Source organism: Lampetra planeri, chromosome 82 (assembly GCF_965212315.1).
Source record: "Lampetra planeri chromosome 82, kcLamPlan1.2.h2, whole genome shotgun sequence".
Taxonomy (NCBI): Eukaryota; Metazoa; Chordata; class Hyperoartia; order Petromyzontiformes; family Petromyzontidae; genus Lampetra; species Lampetra planeri.
Window position 1 is genome coordinate 1,653,544 of NC_136186.1, and position 23,136 is coordinate 1,676,679.

General features: G+C 48.4%; 1 protein-coding gene and 1 long non-coding RNA gene across 2 annotated transcripts in view; one reads left to right on the plus strand and one right to left on the minus strand.

The window, feature by feature from the left end:
- The first annotated feature begins 6,060 nt into the window (after positions 1–6,060).
- LOC144738355 (uncharacterized) lies at positions 6,061–13,546 on the plus strand. The gene is made up of 3 exons (XR_013589230.1): positions 6,061–6,198; positions 9,788–9,903; positions 13,394–13,546. It is a non-coding gene; the product is annotated as an uncharacterized LOC144738355 (long non-coding RNA).
- An 841-nt stretch (positions 13,547–14,387) lies between these two features.
- LOC144738384 (uncharacterized) overlaps positions 14,388–23,136 on the minus strand; it is a 135,142-nt gene continuing 126,393 nt past the window's right edge. Inside the window, exons 5-11 of the mRNA XM_078621423.1 lie at positions 21,000–21,167; positions 20,535–20,919; positions 19,010–19,038; positions 18,112–18,234; positions 16,379–16,575; positions 14,942–15,050; positions 14,388–14,435 (exon numbers count right to left, since the gene is read on the minus strand). Of these exons, the coding sequence (XP_078477549.1) occupies positions 14,388–14,435; positions 14,942–15,050; positions 16,379–16,575; positions 18,112–18,234; positions 19,010–19,038; positions 20,535–20,919; positions 21,000–21,167 (1,059 nt within the window). The remainder of the gene's footprint in view (positions 14,436–14,941; positions 15,051–16,378; positions 16,576–18,111; positions 18,235–19,009; positions 19,039–20,534; positions 20,920–20,999; positions 21,168–23,136) is intronic.

Consider the following 23,136-nt stretch of genomic DNA (forward strand, 5'->3'; position numbering starts at 1 on the left):
GAAAGAACCAAGAAGATGAAACAGCTTAACAGCCCATTGGATTTCCTGCAGTATAAATACTTCTGATTCTACTGGGCACGTGTTAACAAAGAGCTTCACAGCCCATCGGATTTCCTGTGTCATTCAGACGCTGTCTTTCTGACAGACCTGTTATTCACCTGAGGACGGCTACTTGCGTTGTGGCCGAAACGTCGTGAGAATTGTATTTTATTATGTTTCATTTTTATTATTTTATTATGTTTTATTTTATTATTTTATTATGTGTTATTTTTATTATTTTATTATGTTTTATTTTTATTATTTTATTATTTCCATTCTACGTGACTTTACCGAAAGAACCAAGAAGATCTTTCGGTAAAGTCACGTACATAGATTGAAAGAAAATAACAAAAAACTAAAAACAATCAAGTGTTGCTGGGTGAAAATTATCATGTTAATGACAGATTAGTATGTTAATGGAATATCGCAGAGCCGCAACCGAGGGGTCGGCACGCAACGTGGCTGTGTTAGTGTGAAAGCGCAAGTTTGAAATGGGCATAAATCACGACTATCATCAGAAGGTGGTAGGATGGGAAGATCATAGCCAATTATGACTTAAACTGGTTGATACGTCCTTCCAATGATTACTCAGTTTGTACCCATCTTCTCGGTTTAAATTGTGTCTGTGTCGATAAAAATGGATGGCTTCATGAATGAATCTTTGTTGATAGACAAGTGGGTTTGCAAAGTACCTTCGTCTTAGAGAAATAAATTTTGTGAGCCCACCGCATTAAAACAATGATCAGCCACGGCTGAGGTATTGGTCCTAACGTGTTTCAGATCCGACCTAGTTTCGGATCGGTCTTATATTCACGAACGTAAGGCAGATCTGAAACTGTCGGGTTGGCTGCCCAGCACTTGCATTAATATTGGCTGCTGACATTTGGGCTATGCCCATTTAAAACCCTAATAAACAGTTTGCCTTTGGAAGCTAACCCCCCTTTTCCTGAAGACGACCGATTGTGTTGCGATTGAAACGTTGTAGTTTTAGTTTTTGTTATTTTCTTTGAACCTATCTACTTGACTTTACCGAAAGACCCAAAAAATATGAATTCTTGCAGTCACGAAAGCTTTAAGTCAAGGATTTAAGTGAGAATGTAATTTTCTAATGTATTTTCTGTAATGATTACGTTGTTTTAAATCTGTCATTGTGGAATGTTCTGATGTCTGCTGGCTCAGTCACCCTTAAAAAAGAGCTTCTTAGCTCAATGGGCTTTACTCGCGATAAAAAATCCTGATTCTGAAGTACATTGGTGTGTGTGATAGCCCTGGTTGGTACTTCAGGTGCAATAACAAGAAGCCAAAAACCCCGCTACCGATGGGCCCTGTGACTGCCCCCACAGCTGGTGTTTTGTTGCGAGCCTCACCAGAATGTAATTTCGTTCTTGGTCGTCGTATCCATCATTGTTGCATCCCTCAGATTTGTTGAAAAGTGCAAAGTACCACACTTCCTGCATGGCTGCGAGTTCTAGCTTCTCACGGTGGGTCAAGTGAGGGCCAAAGAGAGCCATGATTTCTGCAGACATGAGAATAACGACAACAGCTGTGTGATCCCAAAGTTGAGCAATTTGTAGGAAACAATTAGAGGATTGGGATGTTTTGGCCAATACCAGTTATGTCTGTATGTATGTTGAACTTCTTTTGCACCGTATGTAGCCAATGGTGCCAAATGAATACGCGGGGGAAGGACAATAAACTAAACATGAAAAGTTCTAAAGAAAGTAGTTTTCAATCGAGATGATTTAAAAGTGTATAGCTCCAGTGGCTTCCTAATCATCTTCTTGGTTCTTTCGGTAAAGTCACGTAGAAGGGAAGTAATAAAATAATAAAAATAAAACATAATAAAACCGAAAGAACCAAGAAGATGAATCCCTGCAGTCACGAAAGCTCTAAATCGAAATTTGGCTTCCTAATATCGGAAGTGCATCTGAAAGCGTGTGATGTGCTGAGGCCAGAGCACAGATAATCATCCCCATGCAACATGGCCACCATGATGCAGTCCCCCATGCAACATGGCTACCATTAAGTCCTGCATGCAACACTGCCAACATGAAGTCCTCCATGCAACTTGGCCACCTGGATATCACCCATGCATCATGGCCGCTATGAAATCTCCAATGCATCATGGCCACTGTGACATGCACCATGTAACAAGGCTGCTATAAAATCTCCAATGCATCACGGTCACTGTGACATCCACCATGTAACATGGCCGCTATGAAATCTCCAATGCATCACGGTCACTGTGACATCCACCATGTAACATGGCCGCTATAAAATCTCCAATGCATCACGGTCACTGTGACATCCACCATGTAACATGGCCGCTATGAAATCTCCAATGCATCACGGTCACTGTGACATGCACCATGTAACATGGCCGCTATGAAATCTCCAATGCATCACGGTCACTGTGACATGCACCATGTAACATGGCCGCTATGGAATCTCCAATGCATCACGGTCACTGTGACATCCACCATGCAACATGGTGGCTATGAAATCTCCAATGCATCACGGCCACTGTGACATGCACCATGTAACATGGCCATTGTGATGTTCCACCATTCACCATGGCCCTCTGTGATGTCCCTCATTACTGTCTTTACCTTGCGGTGATTTGCTGCAGATGGAGGCGTTGCCCTCTGAGGACAGCGCACTCCACGTGGTGCAAGATTCGCCCTTACTCCTCGCCTCTCCAGCTCGGCTCATCTACACACACACAAAGACAAAGGTCCACCATGTAAACTTTAGCAAGATGTTGGGGAAAGGGCAGAGCGAGCACTGAGCCAGGATCTCTGAGATCCTGGGCTCCACAATCAGGAGGGTCCTGCCAAGATGTTGTGTCAGTTCTCAGCGTTGGGATATTTGGCCAATATCTGATGTCACACTTGGATTTACAATGAGACACGTGTGGATTTAGAGGACACACACAGGTTAATGGCATCCTTCAAACTGTTAAGAGAAGAGGGGCTGGGCCAGGACATGCCACGGCCAGGAGGAACAACGATGGCCGATGGTCAAGAAGAATAACGGAGCTGCAGCCAAGTATCGGAGTACGTTTGACGTTTGAGAGGACAGCTTCCAGAAAGATGGTGCGACAAAATCGGTGCTTGGTGGATTATGCCATCGCAGGATCGTGAGGGGTAGCAGGAACTCAGGGAAGGAGGCCTTCATCCAGTAGTGGATAGATAAAAGTACTGTAGATTCTATGGGAACCTCATTTACCAGTAAAAATATGATAATTGGTTTTTTACCCTTCTATCTGGCAACAAAACTGACACCTTTTTACAAGGAGTCATGTTTGCACAATACCTGCAGTCATAATACAAACAAAAAAACATAACTCTGATAATGTGCACTGTCCTTGAAGTTGATTGGTCCACAATAAACTTCACATTATCAGAGCTATGTCTTTTGTTTGTATTATGACTGCAGGTATTGCGGTCTATGCAAACATGACTCCTTGTAAAAAGGTGTCAGTTTTGGTGCCAGATAGAAGGGTAAAAAACCAATTATCAGTACTGTAGATTATTCACATGTAGACAGGCAGGTACACAGACAGGATCTCAGGGGAGATACTCTGATAGATGCACACACACTCAGGCAGGCAAGTAGATGCACACTCAGGTAAATGGATAGGCAACAGGTAGCCACACGCAGAGTGGAGAGCACACGTCCATCAATACTTCACCACACGAGTCGAAGAGCCACACGTACCTCCATGGCAGCAACTTGCAGAGCAGGGTGCACAGAACTCACAGCGTCTCTCGTACAGTCCGGGTCTCTGCGTGCGGGGCAGGAGACGAAGGCGATGATCACAAAGAGTCGAGGGGGCGTGAGTGCTCCCAGATCTCAACATGAGTCAAGTCACAACGCGGGCTTACATCCTCACCATGAGCCCACATCATCAACACAGACTCACATCATCACCACTCACTCACAACACGAAATACAAAAACAACCGACATTCGCCACTAAGTAGGGGTGATGACACCACGGCGCATGTGCCGGGCCAGGTGCACTTTTAGTCCACGTGAAGTGTCGAAGGCTGACAAGACGTCACGGGATAGACCCAGGTTTCAAAGGTTGGCTGAGATGACTGGTAGATACACCAGCTGTATCCCCAACTGTGCCAACTTGTTGAATTTTATCCGCTACTCGTTGTGAGCGTCACTCCTCTGTCCTCAGTTGTTGTTGGAAGGCGACTGCCTCCTACTGCCCGGTAGGATCCTTCACGAGCTTCCTCGTTAAGGATGCTATCCACACCGCTGATACCAGTCTTCTGCAAGTCCACTCAGCTCCACATCCTCCCATACAGCATCAGTCCATATTTTTGACAGCCCATGTCGTGCCCGTTTATCCCCCTTTATGCAACTAAAAGAAACTGCTTGGGTATGCGGTCTACAAGACCCAGCCAATGCAGCCTTGCCTGCCGGAGGAGCTTACTGGTGGGAATGTCTCCAGATCTTTCAAGCATTTGTGAGCCCCTCACACAATCCAGCCTGGTTAAACCCAGGATGGATCGTACAATCAACAACACCACCATCAACACCACCATCAACACCAATACCACCAGCAACACCACCACAAACAAGACTATCACCACCATCAACACCATAACCAAAAACATCACCAACACCACCCCCATCAACATCACCTCCATCAACACCACTAACACCACCACCACAACCAACACCATCACCAAGACCACCACCACCAACACGACCACCAACAACACCACAATCAACAACACCACTATCAACACCACCAACAATACCACCACCATCAACACCACCAACACCACCACTAAGACCACCACCAACACAACAACCACCAACACCACAATCAACAACACCACCATCAACACCACCATCAACACCACCAACACTAACAATAAAACCACCATCAACATCACCAACACCACGCCAAACACCACCACCAAGAACACCAGCATCACCACCAACACCACCATCACAAACACACCAACACGACCACCACAACCACCAACAACACCACCATCACAAACAACACCACCAAGACCACCACCAAGAACACCAACACCACCACCAACAACACCACCATCACAAACACACCAACACCACCACCAACACCACCACCATCACAGACAACACCAACACGACCACCACAACCATCAACAACACCACCATCACAAACAACACCACCAAGACCACCACCATCAACACCACCAATACCACCACCATCAACATCATCAGCACCACCACCACTAACAACAAAGATAAAGATCCCCCTTATAGCTGAAATAGACTGTTGGGGCAAGTGCTGTTAGCCAGCAGCACCTATGAAGGGCAGAACGGCACACGAGGGGGTGGGTGGCTAGCACCACGCCCGGCCGTCTTTGTGTTTACACACACACAGACTCACACACACACATACTTACACACACACAGACTCACACACACACAGACTCACACACACAGACACACACAGACTCACACACACACAGACTCACACACACACAGACTCACACACACACAGACACACACAGACTCACACACACAGACTCACACATACTTACACACACACAGACTCACACACACACACAGACTCACACACACACACAGACTCACACACACACAGACTCACACACACACAGACTCACACCATTTCTCACCTTCGCCAGATGCTCCCCCCGACTCTCTAACGGACAAACTGCCTGAGGGAGACACGAGGGGGCGGTACCAAGTGACCACGCCCACCGTGACGTCGCAGACCGGAGCTCCTCCCCCCCACCGGAGCTCCTCCCCCCCACCGGAGCCCCTCTCCCCCACCGGAGCTCCTCCCCCCACCGGAGCTCCTCCCCCCACCGGAGCTCCTCCCCCCCACCGGAGCCCCTCCCCCCCACCGGAGCTCCTCCCCCCACCGGAGCTCCTCCCCCCACCGGAGCTCCTCCCCCCCATGCCCAACCCCTCGCCCCGCCCCTTCACCCCCCTCGCCCCGCCCCTCCCCCCGCTGCTACTTCCGCTGAGGCCGGGGCGAGTGGAGGCGGCGCTGTGCATTGTGGGTGGCGAGCGGACGATTTGGATTCCCGCTCGCGGCCACCGTCGGTGGCTCGCGAGCTTCTGAAGCGGCGGCTCGCTGGCTGGGCCTCCTCTACGTCGACTCAGCCCGAACAAGGCGAGCACCTTGCACGCTGTGGACGCAGCAGCAGCGGCGGTGGTGGGGGGGGGCAGAGGAGGCGCCTGTTGAGGTCACGGCCCTGCTGCTGATGATGATGATGAGAGGCACTGACAGATTGTGGCTGATGGGATGAGTTACATTTAGTTGTTTGTATCTCTGGAGGGGCGGATTTGTTGTCGTGGCAGAAATGGCCTCGACTAGAGGCCGCGATGTGGAGTATTTGGTCTACTCTTCCACGCTGGGCGTGCCCGCACTTTACCCCGATACACACGCGGGGCGTGAGCTCACTGGGCTTGCAATGCAGAGGTGCAGGTTCGAGTTCATTTCACACTCAGTCACTCGGCCACTCACCCACTCAGCCACTCCGCCACTCACTCACCCACTCAGCCACTCACTCACCCACTCAGCCACTCACCCACCCACTCACCCACACACCCACTCAGTCACTCACCCACCCACTCAGCCACCCACTCAGCCACCCACTCAGCCACCCACTCAGCCACTCACCCACAGAGGGATAAAGACCCTTTATGCAGTGGTATTTTAGTATCTGCGTCAATTTTTTGTTGTTTGGTTATGGTGGTGGTTATGGTGGTGGTTATGGTGGTGGTGGTTGTGATGATGGTGGTGGTTGTGATGATGGTGGTGGTTGTGATGATGGTGGTGGTTGTGATGATGGTGGTGGTTGTGGTTATGATCATGGCTTTAGTTTTGGTTTTATAGGTGGTTGTGGTGGAGGTTACAGGTGGTTATGTTGGTTGTTATGGTAGTTGTGACTTTGGTTGTGGTGGTTTATGTTGTGGTTATTATTGTGGTTGTGTAAGTTGTGGTTATATGTGTGTTTGTGGTTATATTTGTTATAATTGTGTAGGTTGTGGTTGTAGTGGTCATAGTTGTGGTGTAGGTGGTTATGATGGTTGTTATGGTAGTTGTATTATTTTGAACTTCAATCGCACCCTACCCAGCCGACCGTGCTAATTGGAGGTGTGGTTATCGTTGTGGTTATTTTATGGTTGTTTTGGTTTTAGTTGTGGTGGTGATTGTGGTTGGTGCAGGTGCTGGGATGAAGGATGTGTTCCGTGTCCTCTGCCCATGCGGCTCCAACAACGATTGCTCCAGCCAGCATTGCCGCCCCTGTGGTCACATGACCTTGCCTCCCAGCATACCTTGCAGTCGTCATTGATTCTGGGCCATCTTTACCTCCTGCATCTCTAGGAGCTCTCACTTCCTCCACGCACTCTCCTCCTACCTCTGCTCTCTCTCCCCGTGTCTCCATCCCCCCTCTTCTTTCTGGAAGGTTCAGGGGTCAGGAGTTGACTGGCTGCACTCTGACCTTTGACCTTGGCTGTCACCCGAGTGGGATTATCTAACAGCAGTCAACCCGTGACCTCCTCCTATACCAGGGGTCTGCAACCTTTAAGACATAAAGAGCCACTTGGACCCGTTTCCGAAGGAAAAAATAAACTGGGAGCCACAAAACCATTGCAACTATTAAAACAAATATAACACTGCATATATTGTTTCTTACCTTATTGCTATATACAGGATCGTGCAGTCAGCTGTCAATCTGAATAAAAAAAGGACTTTTTCACTTAACAATGTAAAATATATTTTTGCAAATTAATAGCTAAATTACCTGGTTAATGGGATTTTTGCTCCTGAACCTCAGTGCACAGTGTCTGCACATCAGGGCTGTAAGACGTCACCTTAATTTTCACACAGGCTTGCAAGCTGTCATCTGTGAGGCGTGATCGATGTTTGTTTTTAATATAGTTCATGTTGGAGAAGACCTGCTCACATACATATGTGGAGCCGAAGATCGACAGGACTCCAAATGCATACTTTTTCATGTTTATATAAGTGTTGGGGATGGCATTCCATGTTTCGAATACAAGTTTGTCCTGTTTGGGAAGGTTTTCAATATCACTCCATTTATGATTCTGAGCCAGAATGGCCTTCTGACGGGCAACATCCTCAAGAGTAGCGGTCAAGCATTTGAACTTGGACACCCATATATCTTTGTCGGCTATATCGGCCAGTTCCATCTCAAGATCAGGTTGACTTACACCTGCAAATGCAGTCATATTCAGTAGGGATGGATCGATCGCCAGGGGAGTGACAGGGAAGGATAATGTCGTTTTTTCCTCTCTGAACTCACAGAATCGTTTCCCAAACGAACTTTGCATTGTGGTGATTGCAGACTTGAAATATTCCAAATTTATCGTATCATGACTTTGTTTGAACTCTCTCAAAGAGGGAAAGTGAGACAGTGTACCTCTCTGTAAATCTTTGACAAACACTGTCAACTTGCGCTCGAATGCCAAAACCTCCTCCAGCATGTGCAGGGCTGTGCCTCCTTTCCCCTGAAGGGTTGTATTTAGCGTGTTTAGATGTGCTGTCATGTCTACCTTAAAATGTAATTTTTCCAGCCACTCTGGCTGTTCCAGCTCAGCAAAGGTGAGCTCTTTGCTGCCCAGGAAGGTTTTTACTTCTTCCAAACATGTGACAAAGCAACGGCAACGTTATTGCCTGTCACCGGGCGGGCAGTGTGGAGCTGAGCGGCGACCTGTCAGCAGCGGCAACGCCAGAGCAGGTGTCACAGTGCGCCTCCTCCCCTCGCTAGCATCCGCCCCGGAGCCGCGGTCAAGGTTCAAAAGAGCCGCATGCGGCTCCGGAGCCGCAGGTTGCCGACCCCTGTCCTATACCTAGCCTGGAAAAGCAGTCAACCTGTGGCACCCGGATCTGTCCCGTGACCTCCTGCTGCACCTAGCCTGGCACAGCAGTAAACCCATGGCACCTGGGTCTGTCCCATGAACTCCTCCTGCACCTAGTATGGCACAGCAGTCAACCCATGGCACCTGGTTTGTTGTGATGACATTACCGCCACGTAGTGGTGAATGACGGCCATTGACGTTGTGAGTTTGTGTGCTTGTGTGTGAGTAATGGTGATTGAGTGTGTGACTATCATGTCGTGTCTGTGTGAGTTGGATGGTAGGGGTGTGTTTATGAGGGTGAGTGTGTGTGGATGTGTGAGTATTATGGTGAGTATGTGAGTGATGGTATGTGACAGTGTGAGTTTGATGGTGATTGTATCATGGTGAGTGCAAGCAATACTGTGAGCTTGACTTATTTCCCCCCCCTCCCTTTACCCACTCTTCCTCCCTCTCCCTGTCTCCCCCCACTCTCCCCCACCCACTCTAACTCCCTCACCTTCCCTGCCTCTATCCCTCTCGGCGTGGCCGAGTGGTTAATTCTAAAGAATTATGGAACTATCTATCCCTCTCCTTTCTCCCATAACTACCTCGCCTGTTATACAGGAGGTCGTGAGTTCGATCCCTACCCTCACACCTGCTATATATTTCGAGTTTGCGTGTCTCCCTCTCTCCCCGTGGTCGCGTTCAGAGTGTTTGGTTTCTATAAATGTCGACGTGATGATAGGCCACTTCGTTGACCTATCATTTGTGGCATTTTCCCTTCCGAAGAAGAGCTGTGTAGCTCGGTGGGCATTACCTGGAAAAATTGAAATAGTTTAGTTTCCTCTTTTCCTCCTCCCTTCCTCCCTCTCCACACCCCTCCCCCCCCCCAGCACAACAACAAGAAGCAGGAGGAGGATGGTTTGTCTCCCAAGCCGAGCGCTTCCGGGTCCACCTTCAGGATCCTCCCTCTGCCCCGGGTGGGGAGATCCCCTCGCACAGGGTTACGGTACCCCACCCACATACACACGGGGTTACGGTGCCCCCGCCTCACATACGCACAGGGGTACTGTACCCCCCACTCACATGCCAGGCTATGTGCACCACACAGAGACCCAAAGACTCGCACATAGATCCATAGACTCACACAGACCCATTGACTCACACAGAAACCAATTAACTCAAACAAAGACCCGTCCAAAACACGGACAACATACTTACAAAAAGACACATAGACTCACACAGACTCATCCACTCGTGCACCCACTCAACGACTCACAGGCTTACTCGCCCACCCAATCCCTCACCTACTCACTCAGCCACTCACTCAGAAACTCACTCAAGAACTCGCTCACCCACTCGTGCATCCACTCACAGAATAACTCGTAAACTCACCCACTCACACCTCAGAAACTGACTCACAAAAGAATGAATCCACTCACTCGTGCACTCACTCGCCCACTTACCCATGCGCGCACAGATTGACCAACTTACTCGCTCACAGACTCCCTCTCTGATAGACTCGATCATAGACTCACTCGCTCACACTCAATCACTCACAGACTCACTCAGAAGCTCTCACCCACTAACTTATTCAGAAACTCACTCAACCACCGACCCACTTACTTAAAAACTACCTCACTTATCCGCACCCACTCACTGACCTACTTACTCATCCACTCGCTCAGCCACTCGCTGACCAACTCACTCACTCATAGACTCAGTCGCTCACTCATCCAGTCACTCCGAAACTCATTCATCCACCCACCGACTCACTCGCAACCATTAACTCATCCACTCAATAATTTCATCCATCCCCTCATCCACTCACTCAACCACTCATTCAACAACCCACTCACTCACCCACTCACTTGGAGACTCACCCACCCCACTCACTCACCTACTCGCCCAGTCTATTAGCCACTCATTCAGAAACTCACTCACCCGCTCACTCACCCACTCCTCCACTCACTTAAGAACCCACTCCCTCAACCACCAACTCAGAATATCACTCCTCCACTCACTCAACCATTTACTCACCCACTCGCTCACCCACTCATTCAACAACTTTCTCACTCGTGGACTCACTTGCTTATCCACTCACTCATCCATTCACTCATCCACTCGCTCATTCAATCTCTCACCCACTCGCTCACCCACTCGCTCACCCACTCGCCCACCCACTCGCTCACCCACTCACTCATCCACTCACTCACAGACTGACTCAGAAACTCACTCACCCAAGCATTCACCCACTGACTCACTCACCCATTCATTCACCCATTCACTCAACCATTCACTCTCAGACTCACTCGCTCACAGACACACGAAGAAGCTCATTCACCCACTAACCTATTCAGAAACTCAGTCAACCACCAAACCACCTACTCAAAAACACCTTTACTCATCCGCACTCACTCACTAACCTATCTACTCATTTACTCAATCGGCCACGTTTACTCACTAACTCGCTCACTCATGCACTCAGAAAATCACTCATCCACTCACTTAGAAACGCCTACAACCACTGACCCACTCGCTCAAAAACTCACTCATCTACTCTCTCGCTCACTTTCTTATTTACTCACCCACTCCCTCACCAATTCACTCGTTTCCCAAATAATTCCTTAAGTCACTCACTCATTGTGCAACTCGGTCAATCATTATCTAATTCAATCACTCACCCATTCACTCGGAGACTCACTCGCTCACTCATCCTCCACTCACTCACCCACTAACCCACTCAGAAACTCACTCAGCTACTCACTCATCACTCATTCACCCACTCATCCACTCATTGAATAAATCACCTACTCGCCCACTTTCTCACCCACTCAATCAGAAACTCATTCACCTACTCACCCACACACTCACTCACCCACTTACACTCGGGAGTGGGTGGTTTTAGAGTTCAATGTTAATCATTGGGACTCCCATAGGATTCAGTGTTGCTCACTGGGTCTCCCATAGGGTTGAGTGTTAATAAATGGGTCTCCCATAGAGTTCAGTGTGCCTCACTTTGGGCTCCCATCGGGTTCAGTGTTAATCACTGGGTCTCCCATAGGGTTCGGTGTTAATCACTGAGGCTCCCATCGGGTTCAGTGTTAATCACTGGGGCACCCATAGGGTTCAATGTTAATAAATGGGGCTCCCATAGGGTTCAGTGTTAATCACTGGGGCACCCATAGGGTTCGGTGTAATCACTGGGGCTCCCATAGGGTTGAGTGTTAATCACTGGGGCTCCCATAGGGTTGAGTGTTAATCACTGGGGCTTCCATAGAGTTCTGTGTTAATCATTGGGGCTCCCTTAGGGTTAATGTTAATAATTGGGACTTCCATAGGGTTCAGTGTTAATCACTGGGGCTCCCATGATTTGAGTGTTAATCACTTGGTCTCCCATAGGGTTGAGTGTTAATCACTTATAGATTTGAAGCTTTCGTGACTGCAAGGATTCATACTCTTAGTTCTTTCGGTAAAGTCACGTAGGTAAAAAATGAAATTAAAAATTTTACCTACGTGACTTTACCAAAAGTACTAAGAGTATGTTAATCACTTGGTCTCCCATAGGGTTCAGTGTTAATTACTAGGGCTCCCTTGGGGTTAATGTTACTCACTGGGGCTCCCATAGAGTTCGTTGTTAATTATAGATTTGAAGTTTTCGTGACTGCAAGGGTCCATACTCTTTGTTTTTTTCGGTAAAGTCACGTAGGTTACAAAATAAAATAAAAATAGATTAAATCACGACGTTTCGGAGGCAACAAGAGCTTCCATCTTCAGGTGGCACCGTCACAGCAGTAATTTTGCTGACGGTGCCACCTGAAGACGGAAGCTTGTGTTGCCTCCGAAACGTCGTGATTTCGTTGTTAATCACTGGGGCTCCCATAGGGTTCATTGTTAATTACTGGGGCTCCCATAGGATTCAGTGTTACACACTGAGTCTCCCATAGGGTTCAGTGTTAATCATTGGGTTTCCCATAGGGTTCATTGTTAATCACAGACCCATAGATTCCTAAAACCCTGACCCTATAAACACCTAAGCCTCTATACCCCTAACCCTCTAAACCGCTATACTCCGAAAACTATAACCCTCTAATCCCCTTCACCCTAACACCCTCACCTTTTAATCCCCTTAACCCTTAAACCCCTCACCCTCTAAACCCCTCACCCTCTAAACCCCTATGCCTCTAAATCCAACTCACTAACCCTTTGAACCCCTAACTTTCTCCAATCCCATAATAAAGGGGTTTTTTTTGCGGTAAAATCGTGTAAATATAAATGTGTCTTAAAACCCGTCACCACACCGACACAGCCAATTAATAAAGTTTGTCACGTGAACAAAAAGTGCCAATTAGTTTCTACTTTAGCACATCGCTGTGTTGGAGACTAACCCAAATTAACCTTTATTATGAATAACCCCTCAACCCCATAACTCCCCCTGCGCCACCCCCCATGTCCCCCCTCACCCCCCTCACCCCCCTCTCCCCCCTCGCCTCCCTCAGCTGCTACTTCTGCTGAGGCCGGGGCGAGTGGAGGCGGCGCTGTGCATTGTGGGTGGCGAGAGGCTGATTTGGATTCCCTCTCACGGCCACCGTCGGTGGCTCGCGACCTTCTGAAGTGGCGGCTCGCTGGCTGGGCCTCCTCTACGTCGACTCAGCCAGGAGAAGGTGAGCACCAAGCGCGGTGTCGACACATCAGAAGTGGCGGTGGTGGGGGGGAGACAAAGGAGGCACCTGGCCTACAGGTGCCTGCTTTGTCTCACTCTCTCTCCCCGTGTCTCCATCCTCTCTCTCCCCGTGTCTCCATCCTCTCTCTCCCCGTGTCTCCATCCTCTCTCTCCCCGTGTCTCCCTCCTCTCTCTCCCCGTGTCTCCATCCTCTCTCTCCCCGTGTCTCCCTCCTCTCTCTCCCCGTGTCTCCCTCCTCTCTCTCTCCCCGTGTCTCCCTCTCTCTCCCCGTGTCTCACTCCTCTCTCTCTCCCCGTGTCTCCCTCCTCTCTCTCTCCCCGTGTCTCCCTCCTCTCTCTCTCCCCGTGTCTCACTCCTCTCTCTCCCCGTGTCTCACTCCTCTCTCTCCCCGTGTCTCACTCCTCTCTCTCCCCGTGTCTCCCTCCTCTCTCTCCCCGTGTCTCCCTCCTCTCTCTCCCCGTGTCTCCCTCCTCTCTCTCCCCGTGTCTCCCTCCTCTCTCTCCCCGTGTCTCCCTCCTCTCTCTCCCCGTGTCTCCCTCCTCTCTCTCCCCGTGTCTCCCTCCTCTCTCTCCCCGTGTCTCCCTCCTCTCTCTCCCCGTGTCTCTCTCCTCTCGCTCCCCGTGTCTCCCTCCTCTCTCTCCCCGTGTCTCCCTATTCCATTAGCTATGCTAATGGAATAGTCCCGTGTGTGTGTGTGATGTGAGGTCTCCTGGCAGCAGTCATTCTCCGCTGCAGTGCTGGCATCTGCTGCTCAGTTTCATTCCCCAGCTGTGGTCCCAGTGGCACCGTGGGTAGTGCGGTGATAGCGGTCACGGTTGGCACCGATCCACGGCCACCACCCCTACTGGGCGGTGGACCTGCCTCCACAAAGTAGCATGTGGCGGAGGAGTGAGGTGAACGCTCTCGCCATGCGAGCGAAGCCCCCTCACTTCCTCTTCTTTTCGTGCATCTCCACCTGCACCTCCTCCATCTTCTCCTCCTCTGTCTCATCCTCCTCCATCCCCTCTTCTTCATCCTCCACCGCCATCTTCTCCTCTACCTCTTCTTCCTGTGCCATCTCTGTCTTCTCCATCTCCTCCTCCACTAGCACCATCTCTTCCTCCTTCATCTTCTCCTCCTCACCCTCCTGCACCACCATCTCCTCCACCCTCTTCTCTTCCTCCTCCGCCACTACCATTGTTTCCCCTTTGTCCATCGTCTCCATCTCCTCCACCACGACCATCTGTTCATCCTTTGTTGTCTTCTTGTTCTCCATCTCCGTATTGTCTTTATCCTCTCCCTCCGTGCTCTCCTCCATTGTCACCATCACAATCTCGTCCTCCTTTGCCTTCTCTTCCTCTGATTTCTCCTCCTCCGTCTCTACTTCATCCTCCTTCATCTCCTTCACCTCTTCCTTCGTCTCCTTCTCCACAACCTCTGACTTCGCTTCAAAGGCCTGGAGGAGTGAGGAGGAGGGCTGCTTTAGCTCAGATCTGTTAAGAGACAAACACGACACCGTTCCACTTTCCTGCTACGGCAGACATCGCCATCTACTCAACGTCCGGGGGTGGAATGTGTGGCGGATTCATTCGAGCTTAATATGAACAGCAATAACGACATGGCCAGTGAGTGTGCTTCATATTGGCACTGTTATTCTCATGGGGCAAGGCTATCCTTGAGATAGGTTCAACTGTGTCTCACACAGACTGTTGTGGTTTCACAGTAGTGGGTGGCGTTGCTGTGTCAATTTAGCCGAATCATTTTTAGTGACATTTTTAGGTGTATTCTAATTGATCCCTTGGACATAATGGTCTACACATTAAAAATGACATCGGTGGAGATCATGAATGTCCACTGTGATGGAATGGGTGTGTATCTTTGTGGTCAATGCAGCGGCAGTAATAACCAGGGCAGGAAGCAAGATCTGAACTGTAAGTGGTGAGCGATGAGTGTGCGACCCTTTGGCTGCTTCAACCGATCCACGATTTCTATCAAATATCCGACAGTGATTTGAGGTCGACAGAGCCGCCTCCCTTGACGTCGAAGGCATCTCAGAGTGCATTGAGCGCGATGAGCCACTCACATCTCACATCTCGCATCTCAACGCATTTGAAATTGGACACCCCTCCCAGTGGTCGCTGTCTCTGTGCATTACAAGGCAACTTGTCAGCTGGCCTGGAAACAGGCATGAGAGTGCGAAATTATCACGGTGGATGGAGGGTTAAATGGTGAAATATGGCCGCATCGTTATCTGGTCTCACTCAGAAACCAATTATGGAAAGTAAATCTGTCCACAGTATAGCGGAATGTACACGTGGGGTTTGCAGTGTCTGTATATTTTGTGAGTGCAGCAGGGCTGGAGCACCTGTGCCTCAGCAGCAGAAGGGACCTGGGTTTGATTTCCACGTTGGGCCACGTTATCTGTGTGGAATGTGCTTCCCCCTGTTCTGGGAGGATTCTGCAGCTTTCTCCCTGTAACTGAACCCACACAATGCAAATCGCTCAATTTGGATCACAAACAGCAGCAACTTTGTTACCAACTGCGAGCAAACTTGACAGGACCCTCCTGAAAAAAAGTATTGAGACTTAGTGAGGCTCATCCTGCGTAAACAAGCATGATAATAAATAAATGAAAATAAACACATGCAGAGTAGTTTACCGTTGCTCAGCGGCTCCAGAGTTTACTTTCTCTTCTTGGAAGCCCTCTTCTCCAAAGCTCGGAGCAATCGGGCCCTGCACAGGAGTGGTGGCGCTGGCGGTGTTGGCGGAGGTGGTGTTGGTGGTGGTGCTGCTGGTGGTAGCGGTCTGGAGCCAGTGTTGCTCGATCTTGGCGAGGCGCTTTTCCTCCATGAGGCACTTTTGCTCCACTAGACGCTTCTCCTCCATCAAGTGCTTCTCCTGAAGTTTCACCTCAACGAGGCGCTTCTCCTGCATGAGACGTTTCTCCTCGACAAGCTTCACCTTGCAAAGGTGACTCTCAAGATGCTTCTTCTCGAGATGCTTCAGCTCTACGAGACGCTTCACCTCAAAGAGGCGATTGTCTTCCTCCACCCGCCTCTCCTCTGAGACACTTCTCCTCTGAGGCACTTCTCTTCCTCCACCCGCTTCTCCTCTATGAGGCGTTTCTCCTCCATGAGGCGCTTGTCTTCCTTGACACACTTAGCTTCTGAGGCGCTTCTCGTCATCGACACACTTCACAATGGCGAGACGCTTCTCCACCTCCAGATGCTTCTCCTCGAGACGCTTCACCTCACGAAGGCGCTTTTCCTCCATGAAGCGCGTTTCCTCCATGAAGCGCTTCTCCTCCATGAAGCGCTTCTCCTCCATGAAGCGCTTCTCCTCCATGAAGCGCTTCTCCATGAAGCGCTTCTTCTCCATGAAGCGCTTCTCCTCCATGAAGCACTTCTCCTTCATGAAGCGCTTCTCCATGAAGCACTTCTCCTCCATGAAGCACTTCTCCTTCATGGAGCGCTTCTCCTCCATGAAGCGCTTCTCCTCCATGAAGCGCTTCTCCTCCATGAAGCGCTTCTCCTCCATGAAGCGCTTCTCCATGAAGCGCTTCTCCTCTATGAAGCGCTTCTCCTCCATGGAGCGCTTCTCCTCCATGGAGCGCTTCTCCATGGAGCGCTTCTCTTCCATGAAGCGCTTCTCCTCCATGGAGCGCTTTTCCATGAAGCGCTTCTCCTCCATGGAGCGCTTCTCCTCCATGAAGCGCTTCTCCTCCATGAAGCGCTTCTCCTCCATGAAGCGCTTCTCCATGAAGCGCTGCTTCTCCATGAAGCGCTTCTCCTCCATGAAGCGCTTCTCCTCTATGAAGCGCTTCTCCATGAAGCGCTTCTCCTCCATGAAGCGCTTCTCCTCCATGAAGCGCTTCTCCTCCATGAAGCGCTTCTCCTCCATGAAGCGCTTCTCCTCCATGGAGCGCTTCTCCTCCATGAAGCGCTTCTCCTCCATGAAGCGCTTCTCCTCCATGAAGCGCTTCTCCATGAAGCGCTTCTCCTCCATGGAGCGCTTCTCCTCCATGGAGCGCTTCTCCTCCATGGAGCGCTTCTCCTCCATGGAGCGCTTCTCTTCCATGAAGCGCTTCTCCTCCATGGAGCGCTTCTCCATGAAGCGCTTCTCCTCCATGGAGCGCTTCTCCTCCATGAAGCGCTTCTCCTCCATGAAGCGCTTCTCCTCCATGAAGCGCTTCTCCTCCATGAAGCGCTTCTCCATGAAGCGCTTCTCCTCCATGAAGCGCTTCTCCTCCATGAAGCGCTTCTCCTCCATGAAGCGCTTCTCCTCCATGAAGCGCTTCTCCTCCATGAAGCGCTTCTCCTCCATGAAGCGCTTCTCCTCCATGAAGCGCTTCTCCTCCATGAAGCGCTTCTCCTCCATGAAGCGCTTCTCCTCCATGGAGCGCTTCTCCTCCATGGAGCGCTTCTCCTCCATGGAGCGCTTCTCCTCCATGGAGCGCTTCTCCATGAAGCGCTTCTCCTCCATGAAGCGCTTCTCCATGAGGCGGTTCTTGAGGAGATTGTCTCGAAGGCATTTCTCCTCTGGGATGCGCGTCACCCTGGCAAAGCGCTTCATCTCAATGAGGCGGTCCTCTTCCATGGTGCGTTTCTCTTTCGCAAGATGCTTGTTCTCCTGGAGACGCTTCACCCCGCTGAAGTTCTTCACCTCCCCAATGCTACTCTGTTCACGCGAAGAAAAGCACAGGACCGTTCAGACATGCACACGCAGGACAAAATTTATACTCCCAGGCACGCAAACATGGACGGGCACGTACACGAACAAAAATGCATACTCGCACATCTATGTACGAATGCAAACATGAACATTTACTCGTGCAAACATGCTAGAACACGTGAATATACACCACCTAATGTTATCAAAAATACATGTTACATCATATATTCTCACAAGTTCCATAAACGTACTCAAGGCTGTGATAGTCTGCGACGATTTCATGACCATTATTGGCAACAATCATTACGGGCAAAACATTTCCACAATGTTCGATTGTAAAGATCTGGAAGCCCATAATCTGGACAAATTTTACTGCAGCATCCAAAGTAGGCAACTGGAATGGCAACTTCCAATCAGCTCACAGACGGAATTCATGAGATTGCATAATATCATTCTGTCTTCATTGGCAAAATAAATGGCAACTTGAAGTGCTTGCACGAGTGGGATATGGCAGGACGTGATGGTGGAGAGATGGAGTGATCGTGTCGGGAGATGGTGTTGTGATATGGAGGTGAAATTGTGGAATGTTCTGGAGAGATAGTGTCTTGTGATGGTATAGACGCATTATGAGGCTCTATGATGGTCTATTGAGTTGGTGGTGTGATGAGAAAGGTGACGTGGAGAGATGGTGTGGTGATGTTTTGGTGCAATGGCGTGGTGAAATGGTGTGCTAGTGTGGAGTGAATATGGTGTGTTTGACCCCAATATATCCCATACCCACCTTTGGGAAGCGATGCTCGTAGCTTTGGCCTGGGAAAGGGTCCACTTCATCCATAATGTCCCCCCACGTGGTTGACTGGCGCCACGATTCCCGGTCTATGGAGAACAGAAAATGCATTCAAAGGACGAGTAATGAATTAGAGAACGAAGCACATGAAGATTCACAGAACTAATTCGGAGGTCCCTGTAATTACCTCTTACCACACAACAGGACCTGCTATTGAGAAATATTCATCACATGGCAGTAAAACTTTACGCGTCGTATTTTTGTAAACATGTTGAGATCATCAACTCCATAAACTTGAGACCCCCCATACTCTTAGGTTTTTTTCGGTAAAGTCACGCTTGCTGTATTAAGTAAATTACCTTTACTTGATACAGCGAGCGTGCTGTGACGGTTCCACCTGGAGACGGAAGCTTGTGTTGCCTCCGAAACGTCGTGATTTTTATTTTACTGTTATTAATTAAACATGTTTTTATTTTTTTTACCTACGTGACTTTCCCGAAAAAACCTAAGAGTATGAATCCTTGCAGTCACGAAAGCTTCAAATCTAGAATTGAGACCCCCATTTAAACAAATATGGCTGAAACTCAGATCTGGAACGAGACAAATGATTTTACTTTCAGGAATTTAATAGTTAAAAAATATTCTCAAAATCAAACAAGTAAAGGTCGATTTATCATTCTTCATTGACATCTTTATCTATTGAAGCTATCCATCCTGAAGTGAAAGCCATCAAACACAGGAACAACGAAAGTGAAATCCACGTACATCCCGAAACCGATCATCTGCAGTAGTTATAAAAAAAATGAGGAAAATGAAAGATTTTTTGAAAAAATATTGAGCAAAGATGTGATCACAGTCTTTCTCCAACTTTAGCTCGACAAAACCACGAGAGTAAAATCAGGAATTGAACCACCTCACAACCACTGCACATCACACCACATCAACAAGTAATCCGATAGGACTACGAAGCACCACCTTAACGTGACGGAGTCTGGAATGAACAAGACAGCACGCTCACATCATTTGCTGTGAGAAAATTACAACACATGCCACCTTCTACCATGAGCACCAGCCATTTAACAGCCCCGATGATCCAATTACTACAACATAAAAGGAATGCTTTCATTGGAACACGTTAAAAAGCATTCACAACATCACTCTAGCAGGGGTTACTGGAAATCACTGGAAAAATATTTAAGATACACGAATATACACTGCAACAGTACTCAATACATTTGACTCTCCAGCCACTCCACTACATCCAGCCATCTCTCAGGATCCAACTGCATGGGGTCAAAAGAAGAATTGTCAGGACTCATTACATCCAATACATTCAGCCATCTCTCAGGATCCACCTGCATCGGTTCGAAAAGTGAATTTTTTTCAGGACTCATTTCAGCACTTTGCATTTCACCTTTTGATTTCACTTCCCTATCATTGCGGATCTTCTGATGCTTGTTTCGGGGTGATGACCGTGAACTTGTCCTCTCCCTCGTAGAGCAATTGAATGGCTTCTCACCCAAGTGTGTTTTCTGGTGCCTTTGAAGATGTGATTTCAGTACAAATGCCTTCCCGCACACAGCGCAATTGAATGGCTTCTCGCCCGTGTGTGTTTTCTGGTGAGTGTGAAGATTTGATTTCAGTGAAAATGCCTTCCCACAAATAGAGCAATTGAATGGCTTCTCACCCGAGTGTGTTTTCTGGTGAGTGTAAAGATTTGATTTCCATGCAAATGCATTCCCGCACACAGCGCAATTGAATGGCTTTTCACCCGAGTGTGTTTTCTGGTGAGTGTAAAGATTTGATTTCTGTACAAATGCCTTCCCGCAGACAGCGCAATTGAATGGTTTCTCGCCCGTTTGTGTTTTCTGGTGAGTGTGAAGATCTGCTTTACGTGCAAATGCCTTCACACCAACAGAGCAATTGAATGGCTTCTCGTCCGTGTGTTTTCTGGTGACTGACGATTTCGTTTCAGTGAAAATGCCTTCCCACACACAGGGCAAGTGAATGGCTTCTCACCCGAGTGTGTTTTCTGGTGAGTGTGAAGATTTTGTTTTAGTGAAAATGCCTTCCCACAAAGAGAGCACTTGAATTGATTCTCGCCTGTGTGTGTTTTCTGGTGAGTGTGAAGATCTGCTTTATGTGCAAATGCCTTCACAGAAACAGAGCAATTGAATGGCTTCGCACCCTAGTGTGTGTGGCGCTGTGGAGAGTTTAACTGCTCCATTTGACTTATTCGTCAGAGCAGAGTAACAGTCGCGGGTGTTGTTGCGAGTTAAAGGCGCCCTCTAAGCTGCCTGGATGTCTGGCTCAAATCGCCAAAAAGCAACTCTCACTAACGTCTAACCGAGACACAGTAACGTCTCGTAAGTCGGACTACACACACGATTACCAGTTTATCCACTAATTATGACTGTCAGTTTTGTTGCCAGATAGAAGGGTAAAAAAAACAATTATATTTTTACTGGCAAATGAGGTTCCCATAGTGTAGATACTTGCCTCGAGCTCTCATACTCTGATGGTGCATTGTCTTTGAGTTGTGCGCCTTTTGGCGTCATCTGGTTCAACCCATGTGAGACTAGGCTCTAAGGAAAGCTGTCTCGGGTGTGGACCAATCAACTTCAAGGACAGTGCACATACATTATCAGAGTTATGTCTTTTGTTTGTATTGTGACTGCAGGTATTGCGGTCTATGCAAACATGACTCCTTGTAAAAAGGTGTCAGTTTTGTTGCCAGATAGAAGGGTAAAAAACCAATTATCAAAGACACTTACTTGTTGATGCACGGCGTATCGATGTCCCTGTAACCCGTCTGAAGAGATCGCCACGAACTCTCCCAAGCGAAGTCGCCAACCAGTCGCCAAGCAATCGTGCTCGCCAGGCTGGGTCTCGTAGAAGAAGGGTTATCTGCAGAGCGAGGAGTCGAGTGTCTATCCTCAGTAAAATCCCTCCCGAAATGATCTTGAGGTCTGATTTAACGCCCCTTCTAACTTCCATCTAGCATCCAAATCCTTTGTTCTCGACTTGGCCTATCATGGACTTTGCATTCAATTAGAATTTTTTACATTAACAATCCGCATATCTAGCAACATAGCTTAGCTAATCTGGCCATTGTACTTAAACTTTACTAAGTATGCACATCTGCATAATTGTACGCTTCCGTTTGAATAAGGATGTGCATCTCCCTGCATAATTCTGTGTTTCGTGTTAATTTGCCAATATTCACCCCGCAATGTCCTGTTATCTGCTGCAGGTTTAGAGGATTTATTAGCGACATACAGTCTAAAGTATCAACATTATGATGTCGAGTTTAATTTGGACTAAGAGGTGCAGGTTTATGCTGTGCTGACCTTGTTTTATAAATATATTTAGAACACTCTTGTTGAACAGGGTGCTTTGAGAAAACGAGGGTGTTTTATTTCCAATTTCTGTCGTAAACTTTGAACAATCATTTGAATGGTTTAGCTTATAAGCGTGGTTTATAATAAAGTAACGCAACAAAAAAACAATCGTCACCTTTTAGTCTGTAACATACGACCTTCGGTGTGTATATACACCAGTGTGTTTGTGTTCAATATTTTGCACGTGTTTAAGATTTGTGACGAGTTTTTGGTAATTGCATTGACTATTGAGGGGTTACCAGCCCCTCGCACCCGTCCAAAGACCTCGTGGGCCGCTGTGATGGCTACGAGCCTTCCCTCCGGGACATTGCTCACATCCACCACAGCGTTACCGTCTGACACTGTCAATGAAGGAAGGGGGTTGTTTTTGCAAAACTTTACTCGTGGCAGGGGATTGGCAAAAAACAGGGAGTGCCTCCTTCTGATAAACAAAAAACGAATGAAGGGGGCATGGGAGCGTGGCGTAAGGTGTGGAAAGCTGTAAGTCACAGGTATCATTCGAATTGGGTCAATGACACCAGCACACAAATGGTGGGGTCGTTTGGAATGATGTTGCATTGATGAAAGATTAAGTTCTCAACGTTGCATTTCGTAGTTTGGCAGTCTGGATGGCGTCAGTCTCAAATTTCTCCATGAAAACGTTGGCTACAACCGGAGATAGGTTGTATAGCAGATTGTATAATAATAAATAGTATAAAAGTGTAATGTTTAATATAATGT